Here is a 12,816-nt window from a genome sequence, read left to right on the forward strand (position 1 = left end):
GGAGCAATTGTCCTCAACACCTGTTCTCCTTAAACTCAGGATACAGAAGTCCTTTGAAAGCTCATTCTGCCTGGGGTCACCACTGGGGATCGAGATTGGGAATGTCCTGGTGTGGGTGGATACGTTTATATCTGAGTCCTTGAGAAACCTAGTTTTTATTTGTAATACTTGTTATTTATCTGAAGGTTAGTGAATGGGGGATTTCTCATTGACACAAAGCGTTATTTTAGTTTGGTTTAACTAGACCGTAGCTTAGCTGTTTTGAGTTGCGCAGATGTGCTCCCAGTGTTGGTAAAAAGGTGTCTGTTTAATGTTTGCAATCATTGGCAATGGATCGGAGGACACAGCAGGTATACCCTGTTTCTGGCTGTCTCCCTGTTACCATCTGGAGATGGCTCCAATCGGGTGCACGGAGCGGGTCTCCGGTTTCAGTCTCAGTCTCCGCCTCCAGCCCAGACCTCGACCTCCCCCATATTCCTTGGTGGAATCCCTGACGTGGCAAACGGGATTTATAGAGGACCAGAAAGCGAAGTTGTTCAGTGGCGAGCCGGTGCTCGGTGACTCTGTGTAACATGTTGCTGCTGCTGATCCTGGGTCTGGTCCAGGCAGTGTCCTGCTACAAACTCAACTTGGAGAAGCCACCAGCACTGGCCCGAGGCAGAGTGGAGGTAAAGCTGGACGGGAAGCTCACTTTCCTGCCGGTTATTTCAAAGGTTTTCAGATTCGGAAGTTGCGGTTTTTTCAATGTTCCAATTCACTCTTATTTATGTTCTCCCTTTTCCAGACCTGCGGGGGGTGACAATTATCTGTCCTGACAGAGGTAAGGACCTTGTTTTTGTTCGTCTCTCTCCAGTTTTCCATAAAGAGGTCTGTTTTTGAAATTGATAAATTTCCCGATGACAGTGGACTGGGTTTTTTCAATGCAGACACTGCCAGCAATGAGGGACCAGGACTGTCAGCTCTAAGCAAGTTCTGGCCACTTCAGTGTCCGAATAATTTGGCACAACCGCTAGTTTGAAACGGAGTGAATGTGTTTTTGAGAGGAATGATGCTTATTGAAAAGTCTTAGTTGATTGGGAGCAGCAAGTGAAAAAACACTGAGAGAAACAGAGTGAAGATGCTGCCTAAGCAGGCAAGGCTTTGAAATAGAAATTGTGGAACTCCAGAGAAAGGTTGTGAGTGGGTAATAAGACAGAGGGATATTAAAATTAATTTAAACTTTGTGACAGCATATCCCATACAGTTAATGCTGGATCCCTTGGTACTGTTGTTGAACAGAGAGACCTAGGGGCTCAGGTACATAATTCTTTCAAAGTTGTGTCACAGGTAGACAGGGTGTTTAAGAAGGCATTTAGCATGCTTTCCTTCATTGCTCAGACCGTTGAGTAAAGGAGTTGGGATGTCACGCTGAAGTTGTACAGAACATTGGTGAGGCCACTTTTGGAGTACTGTGTGTAGTTTTGGTCTCCCTGTTATAGGAATTATACTATTAAGCTGGAGAGGATTCAGAAGAGATTTATCAGGATGTTGCTGGGACTGGAGGGTTTGAGTTATAAGGAGAGGCTGGATAGGCTGGGACTTCTTTCACTGGAGTGTAGGAGGTTGAGGGTTGACCTATACAGGTTTATAAAATCATGTGGGGTATAGATAAGGTGAATAGCAAAGGTTTTTTCCCCTCAGTGGGGGAGTTTAAAACTAGGGGGCATATTTTTAAGGTGAGAGGAGAAAGATTTAAAAGGAACCTGAGGGGCAACTTCTCTTTCCGCCACTGACTTACCCCGTGCCATCCAAATGCCACCTGCTGCCATAGAAACATGTGGGGTGTAGATGATACGGTGGGGTGGGTGGGGGGCTGTGTATAGACAGTGCCCAGGAGGAGTGGATTGCAGACGGTGCTGGGGAGACTGGAGGCTGCAGAAGTGCTTATATGTAGATAGGCAAATCGATCAGTGAATGTTGCCATTCTGACAAGTAGCAGGACGCACCAGCTTCCCGAGTCCCTTGTATCTTGACTGCCTCACGGTTCTTTGTGTGAGGTAATGTTGGTGATAGTTGTTTCTCAGCACCCTGTCCTCACCATCACTTTCATACCTTGTCCCCCTGTGAAATGCAGGGCTCGTGCAGGGATCAACTTTGCTGTTTTGAATTCCCAATTCACTGGAATTAACCCCTGGGCTGGTTTTGTGCTTTAAAACTTGCCTCCAACTCTCCTTCTCCCAGCTCCACATGTTTCTATGGCAGCAGGTGGCATTTGGATGGCACAAGGTAAGTCAGTGGCGGAGAAGAGAAGCCCAGGCTGAAGGCTGCCAGTATGGGACATTATTGGAGTTTGAAACTACCTCGAAGGGCCACCCAGTTGGGTGGAGCAAAAATGATTGTAAATTGAGTCTGGACTTGTGGACACCATTGAAAGTTAACCATGGGATGTTCTGCTGCTAATATTCTCCTTTTCCATTCTTGTCTGCTGGTGGTGTCACCAGCTCATTCCACCAGGTGTCCAAAAACAATTTAACTTGGCACAGAATCTTCTGTAGGTATTGCCAACATGAGAAAAAGGGCTGGAAGCTCACAGCTACGGACATAGTGACTGAGAAGTTGAGCAGAATTTCAATAAGGACCATTCAGCAGGCTTTTGGAAAAAGAATACACATGCTAAGGTGCAAGACGGGGTTGGGGGGGGGGCACTTGTTGAAACTGTTACATAACAATTGACAATGAAGCTTGAAGATGCTATGAAAGCTCTTGAAATGACCTGGCTGATTGTTCTTTAAGACAGAAATGGGGAAAGAACATGTCATGGTGTAGAATGAAGCCTGTGATCATTCTGTAAGAGGAAAGGGCCTAGTGTCTCACCTCTCTGGCCCTTCTCACCCTCCTCCTTGATTGGGGTGTGGGTTCTGGGCTGGGCCCTACCAATCACCCACCCACCCAAACGCCCAGCTACTGTTCATATGTTACTGCCCCGTCCTTTGAAAAATTTGTTGATTATCAGTGTCATGAGGGTGCCCGGCAACTGGCTGATGACTGTCTGGGTATTGAATTGTGTGCTGTGTTTCTGTATCCCCTGATTCAATGTTACTGCAACTGGCCTATGCCTCCCAGCGGCAGATATGGCTATTTTCCAATTTTCTGATGAAGAGACCTGGGGTGGAGGGGGTGGAATCTGTGTTTATGGTTTTGTCTCTGGCCAGGACTATGGTGGGACTTTGACAACATCAGGTAGTTTCCAGCAGTGGGGACAATACCCCTGGCAGACAAATTCTTACCAGTTACTGAAGCCCAGGAGAATGTTGTGGAACCCTCATCTACAAGTGGTGCTGGATTGGTACGTAGAAGGGACAGAGATTTTCATGCAAAGCCCTCAGTAATTTCTTCCACCAATAGACGCTTAGGTTTTACTTCTACCACCAGTGGCTCTGAGTTTGATTTTCAAAGTATTCTTCAAAGGGCTCTGTAACGAGGTCAGTCAGGTGAACCTCATGGAATATGAGTTCCCTGATTGGAGCTGTTAATCTGGTCAAATCAGGGAGCCCTGGCTGACAGATAAGAACAGCAGTGTCAGACATATGTTCACTCTGAGACCTGGCTCTGAGGGAGCTGGATCTCCATGTTGTAAATAATGGGTGACTTGGTGACAGGATACTGGCTTCTGTGGAGTTATTTCAGGTTCTGTGTTCCTATGTTGCCTCCTGATCTCAGTCCTCCCTTGATGGTGGATGTTTGTAGGAAAGGGAATGCTGAGACTAGGAGATGCTGTTCAGTGTTGGGGCATACACCCTGGCTCTCCTCCGCTTCCCTTCCCAAAAAACCTTTCCACACATTGTGTTACACATGGAAGAATGCCCAGGCTGAAAGCCAATCTCCACTTTCATATAGACTGTGCCAAGGGCAGTTTGGAATCTGCACCAGCAGAGGAGGACACCAGGTCAATGCCTTTAAATCCAACACCTTAACTTAGCCCTGTCTTGATCTGTCTCTCTCTCTCTAAATCTGCTTCTGAAGCAAAAGGTGTTTTATTCATTTATAATGCTGTTGGCACTTTTAATGGTCATTTTTATATATGATTCATTTTTTAAATGATCAGTTTATTGCTTTGGCATTGCATTTTGGCTTAGCAAATTGCACTTTTTTATTTCTTGATTTTTTTAATTGAAATTTATGTTTAATGTTGTGCCAAACTGCTTGTGCTGCTGCTGGGTTTCTTGCTGAAGGGGCTAAGAGGCCCTCAGGAAGTTTGACTCCTTTTTAGAGAGCATGCAAAAAGGGTATTTTACTTCAGTAACAACAGAAAGTGTTGGAAATGCTCAGCATCTCTTACGATATCTGTGCAGAGAGAAATGGAGACCAGTGGTTCTTTGTACTGGGGAAGTAGGAGATGGATTTCACCTCAACAGCTCAATGCTCTGGTGAATCGTGTGACTCAGGCTGCAAAAAACTTTAAACAATGTGGGGGGAGGGATCCTGTGGGAGGAGATGTGATAAAGCAAAAGGAAACCAGGTAGTAGAGAAAATTAGTATTGTATCTAAAATAATGATAACCAGAGTGTGGTAGAAAGGGACGGAGAGTACAAACTTCAGCATGCACCAGAAGATTGGGATGGAGTTTGCAAAAACGGTAGAAAAACAACAGTTAACTGTTTTCCATCTGATTGTGTGCAGCATTTGTTACAAGATGAGAGAAGTAACTGGCAATATAAAAACAGCAATAGTTTCTACAAGTATTTAAATAAGAAAAGGGTAACTAAAACTAGTCCTGGTTCCCTAGAGTGAATCTGGGGAATTGATAATGTAAAACAAAGAATGACAAATATTGACTATGTACTTTGTGTCTGTCTTCACTGTAGAAGATTTAGAAAACTTCCCAAAGATATTTGCAAGTGAAGAGGTGAATGGGAAGCAAGAACTTAGCACAATCACCATCACTTTGTCCTAAAGCTTGACAAGTACTCAAGGCCAGGCGGTCAGCACCCCAGGGGCTTAAAAGAAGTGGTGGCAGTGATAGTTGATGTATTGGTTACAATATTGCAGAATCTATGGAATTCTGAAAGGGTCCCTGTGGATTGGAAAGTAGTAAATAACAATGTTTAATCAAGAATGAAAAGCATCAGAGCAGGAAGCCATAGTCCAGTTAGGCTTACAGGGAAACTTCCAGAATTCATTATCAGGGAAGTTATACCAGTTACTGAGAAAATCATATCATGAAAAGGTACAGCAAACATGACTTGGTGAAAGGGAAGGCATATTCAACTGATTTATTAGGATTTATTTTGTAGAAGTAATGCACAAGATGAATAAGTGGAATCTAGATCTGGTGTATATGGATTTCTAAAAGATATTTGACAAGGTGTTACATCAAAGGTTACTACACAACATGATGTGGGGATTCAGATATTAGCATGGTCAAGAATTGATGGGTGGACAGGAAGCTGTGATTAGTTAAGTGCCACACGGTTCTGTGCTGGGTCTTCAACTATTTACAATCTATATCAGTAGCTCAAATGAAGTGGTTACTGAATTATGGCAGCTAATTTCATTGATAACAGGAAAATAAGTAGCACAGTAAGTTGTCAAGAAGAGATGGAGAGTCCAGTGAAGAATATACATAGAAAAATTGAGTAAGGTCAATATAGTCCCACTCACTCTTAGAGATAGATGCCTGGTAGTAAGTTTAACCTGAGGGTTAGCACACGTTGAGAAGTTGCCAAGTGGAGAATGCCCTGCTTATGCCAAACCCTACTTCCTGTCCATTAACCAATCATCTATCCTTGTTAATATATTGCTCCAATTCAGTGAGCCCTTAGCTTTCCCATGACCTTTATTGAACACCTTTTGAAAATACAGGTATACTACATCTACTGGTTTCCCTTTTTCTAACTTACTGGTTACGTCTTCAAAAAACTCCAATAAATTAATCAAAGGTCCTTTAGTAAAGTAATTTACTCATATGTCCTGGACTATAAGTAGATTAAAGTCACCCACATTACCTTTGTGAGAAACTTCAATAATTTATTGTTTAAGTCTCTGTCCAACATTGTAACCACTGTTGAGAGATTTGCGCCCAGTGTTTTTTTGATGCTTGCTATTTCTAAACACCACCCAGAGTGACTCTGCTTTGTAATCTTCTGAGGCTAGATTATTTCACACCAATATTCTTCTGTCTCCTTTATTGTCAAGACTATCCCTCTTCCTTTACCATTCTGTTTGTCCTTCTGAAAGATTGTGTTCCCTGGAATATTTATTTCCCAAGTTTGAACACCCTGGAGGAAGGTCTCTGAAATGGCAATGGGCTCTAAGTCATTTATCTCTAATTTTGCCACTAGTTCATCAGTCTTCTTCTGGATGTTTCATACATTTAAATAAAGAACCTTTAACTTTGTTTACCTCCATTTCCAGTAATAGAAATTACTTATTTACTGACATGCAATTTTTGTTAAACTCTTTATCCCTTCCTTTTCACAAACTGCTTGTCTTTATCTACCTTGCAGTGTTGTTCCAATGCATCTAACCTTTCTGCTTGGATTTCTAAATCGGTCATTGCCCAAACCCTCCCCCTGTTAGTTTAAAGTGTGGTCCACAGCCCTAGTTGTATGATTGACCAGGACATCCTAATTCCAAATAAATCCTACGTGCTTAGGTGTTGACATGGTGCCCCATGAATTAAAATCCTAAACCATTCTTTAAGGCACTGATCTGCTCGACCCTGTGCCAATTGCCACATGGCTGAGGTAACAATCCAGAGATGATTGCCATTGATCTGCATTTTAATTTGTACCCTAACCCCTCAAAGTCCTATAGATAAAACTAGGAATTAGGTTTTGCTGCGGTGTTGGTTCTCACATGGGCCTGAGATCTTTATCTTTCCCATTTATCCTTCTCGAAATGCGTAGTCTCCTAAACCTTGGGACCAGGTATGCAACACAACCTTCAGAGTTCCTGGTCACAACTGTAGAAAACAGTGTCTATTGGCCTGTCTGTACCATCCCCTGTCACTACTATGGAGTCAGTAAGGACTGCAGATGCTGGAAGCTAGAGTCAATAAACGTGGAGCTGAAAAAGGACAGCAGGTCAGACAGTATCTGAGGAGCAGGAAAGTCAATATTTTGGGCTGAAACCTTTCGCCAGGACAGAACAAAAGGTTTCAACCTGAAATATTGACTTTCCTGTTCCTCGGATGCTGCCTAACCTGCTGTGCTTTCCCTGTCACTGTTACGTTCCTCTTTGCTTGTATCATTTGAATGGCCTTCTTCACACTGATGCCATGGTCAGCCATCTCATCCTTCTTGCAGTCCCTCTTCTCATCCCCGAAAGAAGCAAACCCATTGGACACGATCAGGAGCTGAGATTCCTCTGTCACCATATGCTGGTTCAATATGTCTTCCTGACCTGCCTTCATGCCATCCTATCTCTACTCATTGACCAATTAGTCTTGGAGTCATAGAATTGTACGGCATGGAAACAGACCCATCAGTCCAACTCATCCATGCTGACCAGATATCCCAAATTAATCTGGTCCTATTTGCCAGCATTTTATACATATCCCTCTAAACCATTCCTATTCATGTACCCATCCAGATGCCTTTTAAATGTTGTAAATGTTGTAATTCTGACATTCTGTCTTGCCCACAGCATGTGTCTACCCCTCGAGCAAAAAAGCCCCAGTGACGCTTCTTCCTCCCTAATTCCCACAATTTCTGCAATTCAGACTCCAGTCGCCAGTGGAATTTCCAGATTGTCTGAGTAGGGGCTGCAACTGTTACTTTCATGTTCCATTAAAGGTTCAGAGGTTTTGGGTCTCTATTTTGATTGATTTTTTTATAAAAGTAAATTCAACCTTCATTTGGGGATGTCAAGTGTGAGAGCTTCAAGCTTGGCTGTGATGCCTCCCACAGTCAGATAGCAACACTCTAACGTGAAGAATCTCTTGCAAGAAGTGCTGATAGCTTGTGGAACTTCACAGTAGGAAGACTTTTTTTTACCTTCAGAAAGGAGAGGGAGAACATGGAATGATTTCTGAATCTTCTTGTGTAAATGACACACAGCTTGGTGGCTTGTATTATGTGACCTTGTTTATGTTGGGCAAGACAATTTCATCTTGGCAGAAGCTAATGGCTCTCATTTGATTTTGTTTCTCTGATTCACAGGTAAAGGCTTTCGTTGAGGAGGACTTACCTCTTTAGTATCCTTTTGAGAATCTGGGCACACATATCAGGTTCATAATAGAAAGGTTTGATTAATTTGCTCAATGCTGGTACTGTATTGGGTTTCAGAGAGAGAATGCTGGACTTTAACTCACAGCTCTGTTCCCCATCTCCTCATGTCTATCACCAATACCCACAAGTTGTTGGAAACAGCTGGATCTGCTGAATTCTGAGCTACACCAGTATAAGAAGCAATTCATCCTCTGACTCAAGAGAAAGACAAAGACATGGATTTAGGGGAAAAATTCTCCTTAGTTGAAGGAGGACCGTGACAATTGTAGCGGCCTCACCACTGCCAAAACTGAGATTAAACAATTTCACACGGAAAGAGATGGAACCTAAGATCTTTGTAGTGCAACCCTTACATATCTGTTGTCTATCCGGCTGCTGAGGTAGAAATACAAGTTAATGATGGTAAGGAGCAAAAAACAAACCCCCTGCCCAGACCCAACAGAGAAGGAAAGTGGGGAGGGGTTTATCTATTGGCGGGCTGGGGTTTGGCTAGAAATTGATGTGTGTGTCTGCTGCACCTCTCGACCTTCATTACCTGTTTCTGTGACCGTTCTGAGTTTACACTTTCCTGACCTGCTGCTGAAGTCACAACCTGGTGCTGAAGTATATTCCAGGAGCAATTCCTGAACTGCTCCTGTTGAACTACAATTTTGAAGAACTGAATGTAAGATCATTTTAATATTTTATATTGTAATTCTTTTATGTGACAGATATAGAAAAGAGATGTTAGAACGAAAGAACACTCAGAGCAGCGACACAGTGTTAGATGAAAGGAAATGTCTATTACTTTTGCCCAATAATCTGTCACAGCCATCAATCAAAATCAAGAACCGCCAACCCCCATTTCCTATCTTTTGGTGTCTAGAGTAAACTTTCTGATTTATCGAAATCACAGACAGACCTCGGTCCTCCACCCTGTCCGTATAACTATGTGTCCCCCTGGACCAAACAATGTAATTAAATGGGTAATCTAGTGGGAAGTCAAACTTGTTACTGGTTCAGCAAAGCTAATGTGCTGAAGGATTTTAGGAAGAAGGGCTGTGACTATGATTCTGGTTGAGGGAAGGAGGGAGGGAAAGGGAGAGCTGCCCTTTGAAGTTGTAGAATTTCCCTATGGTGAGCAGAACGGAATCACCCAGCAGCAGCGAGGGACAAATATTCCCATCGACTCTACTCAGGGTATGAGTAATATTTCTTGACCAACTTCTAAATTCACAACCTGGCATTGACCTACTTCCCAGGAGTGGATCCTGAGCTCGTCCTTATGAACTACGCGTACCAGGAACTAGCAGTAAGACACTTTTTTTTGTTCCCTTTGCACTCATTTAAGTGAGTGACAGCATGAGCATGCTGGTGCATGAAATAAAGTCTGACTTTTGTACCCTGCTCCAACATATTGTACACACCTATGTTATAGAATGACTTTTAATCAACCTTATTGGACACCTTATGGACAAATGGATATTGAACCTGGATCTCCTGGTCCAGAGGTAGGGTAGTTGCCAATGAACCACAACATTCTAACCCAGTATTGAACTCAGGTTAAGTTGGGAGGAAAGCCTCCTATATTCTGTTTAAGGATGAAACAAAACCTCATGAGAGAAGTCTGTACTAAATGGTGAGATTGACAAATTAATGTCAATTAGGGCCATGTTTGTGCTGTGGGCTCACTTGCAGTTTTACTGAGCTACTCAAATCTGCTTCACATGGTATCTAGAAAACCAACAGATGGGAATATAGCTATATAATATATAGAAATAGACTGTTATGGTCTAGATTAAACCCAGATCTTAAAGGTGAAGGGGCACTGTATCATTCTGCATCAAATAACAATATTTTTTAAAAATATATTTTATTTGGTACATTTTCACATTGGCAGAATGGTTACCCATTGACTTTGAAGCTTATTCTTTGACTATTATAACTTTGTCAATCCTCAGTTTGACTTACAATTCAGTTCTTTAATTTCTTGCCTCCACAGCGAGTGGACCTTATGCCAATGACCAGGAAAGAGATCAATGAATTACTGTTGAAACTAGGATTTTACAAAAAGGAAAGTCCAGATGCCCAAGTGCCAGTTGATTTCTACTATGCCCCAATGATGGGCAAACCCATAAGGCAATTCGACACACACGCAGGGAATCCTGCTAATGCTGAGTCCGAGGATTTCACAGAATCGAATGAGTTGAAGCAAGATCTATAGACAAATGTTTGAAGTGTAACCTCGACTGTCCATAAATCAATGGAAAGATGAAAACCCACTAGCGGACTGAAAACGTGATCGGTCTTGCTTTCATTTGAAACCTGGATGTCCCAGTAATCACACTGCTGCTCACTTAACCATCAACTTGTTTATTATTAACATCATCATTTCTTTTGGTTTAACTCTGTGCTAACTGTGGGGGCAAACACCATTGACGGAAAAATGCAAAAATACACAGGGGCTATCAGCAAGTGGAGGTGGGGAGTACTGGAAATAACAGAAATCTTCCTGTCCAATGGGTCCACTGTATGTTCCACATCTTTTCCTTATTGGGTCTCTTTTAACCTGAATTTTGCAAATTGTCCACTCCAGCCTCTTGAATGAAGTTTGTTGGAAAATGAATGGTCTTTGATGGTAAACAGAATGGTCCAGCTAGAGCAGATCAGATTTATGAACTGAGGTCAACTGACATCAATGTCTTCAGCACCAGGGACAGCTAATTCACCTAAAGAGGTCCAGATGAAGGACTGCATGCACCACCTGATTGTGTCTTGGGTCCAGTCATTGACGGTATAAAAACAGCAAATAGTTTTGCTAGCCTGGTAAGTGTGTTTCTCAGTGTCATACAGGCCAGCAGAGTATCAGGGTCCACCCCTGGTCTGTGCTGAGTTCACTGACACCAGTGAGGGGGTAGAGCTGTTACAACTGGCCATAGTGTCTCTGCTTCAGTTTGCCCTCCTTCTGTTGATGACTATTCTGGGATTTCTTCATATCTATTCATCCAGCCAGAACCCAAGAGGGTCAGATTGTGATGTCATGCTTGGTTTAATAGCCAAAAGACCCTCAGTGGCTATTCTCACATGAAGAATGGCCACTTGGTTGGTGGGGTGTTGGTAAGAGGGAGAGGCCCTGGGAAAGGGCAGGAAGAAAACTTTGCAAGGAAATCAAAACCTGGATATCCAAATAAGAGTTTGTACAATAGACCCTCACAGTAACGTGAAGACTTACTTTAATTTTTGTGAGGGTGTTTGATTGTATTTTCTCCTTTTCAGTTCAAGCATGTAACTGGCTGAATGTCAACTGCTGATTCTAACTGTCCAGTCAGCAGAGGGTGCTGTGAATATTTTCTGTTCATTATGAATTATATATTTGTTTCTCATGGCCTCTTTCCGTCCATCTACAGCCATTTCCCCTGGGACGGAAGTGCATTTAAAACTTAGAGCATCTCCAGCCCCAGCAAACTTAGCAGAGATGTGTTTACCACATCTTGATGGCCAGTGAGAGATGTGGGGGAGATATTGAACAGAGGAGGGTGACCTTGCCTGCTACTTCTGTCTACCTTCCCTTCACCTCTTACTCTCATACCAGAGGCAAAGTTCAAAAGCAGCTTGTGTCTTCATCCCAACTCTATCTCCAGGTTTTGAAATTTCTTTAAGCAAGAGGGAAATGATAAAACAAAAGTTTGAATTATCAAATTTAGCTCATAGCCTTTTGTCAAAAGGTAATGTATAAGCCGACCGTGCTGCATACGCTGTCAGCTGACCTCGAGTTCTGCCTTTTCCAACAATCCGGCCACACAGAGCCATCATTTTCGATTTAGGGAGAAAATGAGCACATCGAGCAAATGTTTGTGCGTTTTTATAACTGGATGTATTTTGGAATGAAATGTAACATTTTCACGTCTTTAGAGTTCACTCTGAAACTGCCCTGATCAAGAAAATGATAGCAGACAGGCATCTCCGGCTGGCTGAATGCTTCTTGCATGTGAGCACCTCAAGCCTTGTTCAGGAATTTAAATGAAGCACTCAGCTGAAAGGTGACCAGGCTGAGAGCAGAGGCACAACATTCCTGAAGGCAGAGAGGAGTCCATGCTGGAAGAACATGCCAGTCTCAACAACATTTTGTTATTTCTGCCTGTTGGATAGCAATAAAATTCGACAGTTAACAATACATTCATAGTTTGTGTGAGTCCATCTGGTATGGCTGGAGGGCTTGGTTTAATAACTGTGCAGTGAAGTTTTAGTTGGGAATGTAGGGAGATGGAGCTGGGTGTGATATAGCCAGTCTCATCTTTCTGAGCTGACTCCAGTCACAAGGAGTATACTGTTAGCCTGACCTCTTGCTGAGCTACCAGGGCATGGGGTGGCAGGGGAACTAGTTCTCCTGACTGGCTCAGCATCTGTACTCCCCAGGTTCGATCCCCAACATGTACCACTGAAATCCCACAGGAATGTTGGCGAAGGTTAGCACTGTGCCCTTGTTAATGAAAGGAGAAATAAGACTAGGTTCCTGGTTGTTTTTGGCTGAGGTTTATTGGGAAGTGAAAACTTTTTGTGGAAATGGATGGGAAGACCACATTAAATGGAAATGCAGGTTTGCCCTGATGGTCATATAGTTGTGAAC

The 12,816-nt window shown here is 42.9% G+C and overlaps 1 protein-coding gene across 1 annotated transcript; it reads left to right on the forward strand.

The window, feature by feature from the left end:
- Positions 1-467: 467 nt before the first annotated feature.
- On the forward strand, positions 468-12,363 carry selenom (selenoprotein M). The gene is made up of 5 exons (XM_048611477.1): positions 468-668; positions 785-820; positions 8,142-8,176; positions 8,796-8,874; positions 10,192-12,363. Exons 1-5 carry the CDS (start codon positions 573-575, stop codon positions 10,411-10,413), a joined length of 468 nt encoding a protein of 155 aa, XP_048467434.1. The 5' UTR covers positions 468-572; the 3' UTR covers positions 10,414-12,363.
- Positions 12,364-12,816: the final 453 nt, after the last annotated feature.

The sequence above is a fragment of the Rhincodon typus genome, chromosome 24 (assembly GCF_021869965.1).
Source record: "Rhincodon typus isolate 14 chromosome 24, sRhiTyp1.1, whole genome shotgun sequence".
Lineage (NCBI taxonomy): Eukaryota > Metazoa > Chordata > Chondrichthyes > Orectolobiformes > Rhincodontidae > Rhincodon > Rhincodon typus.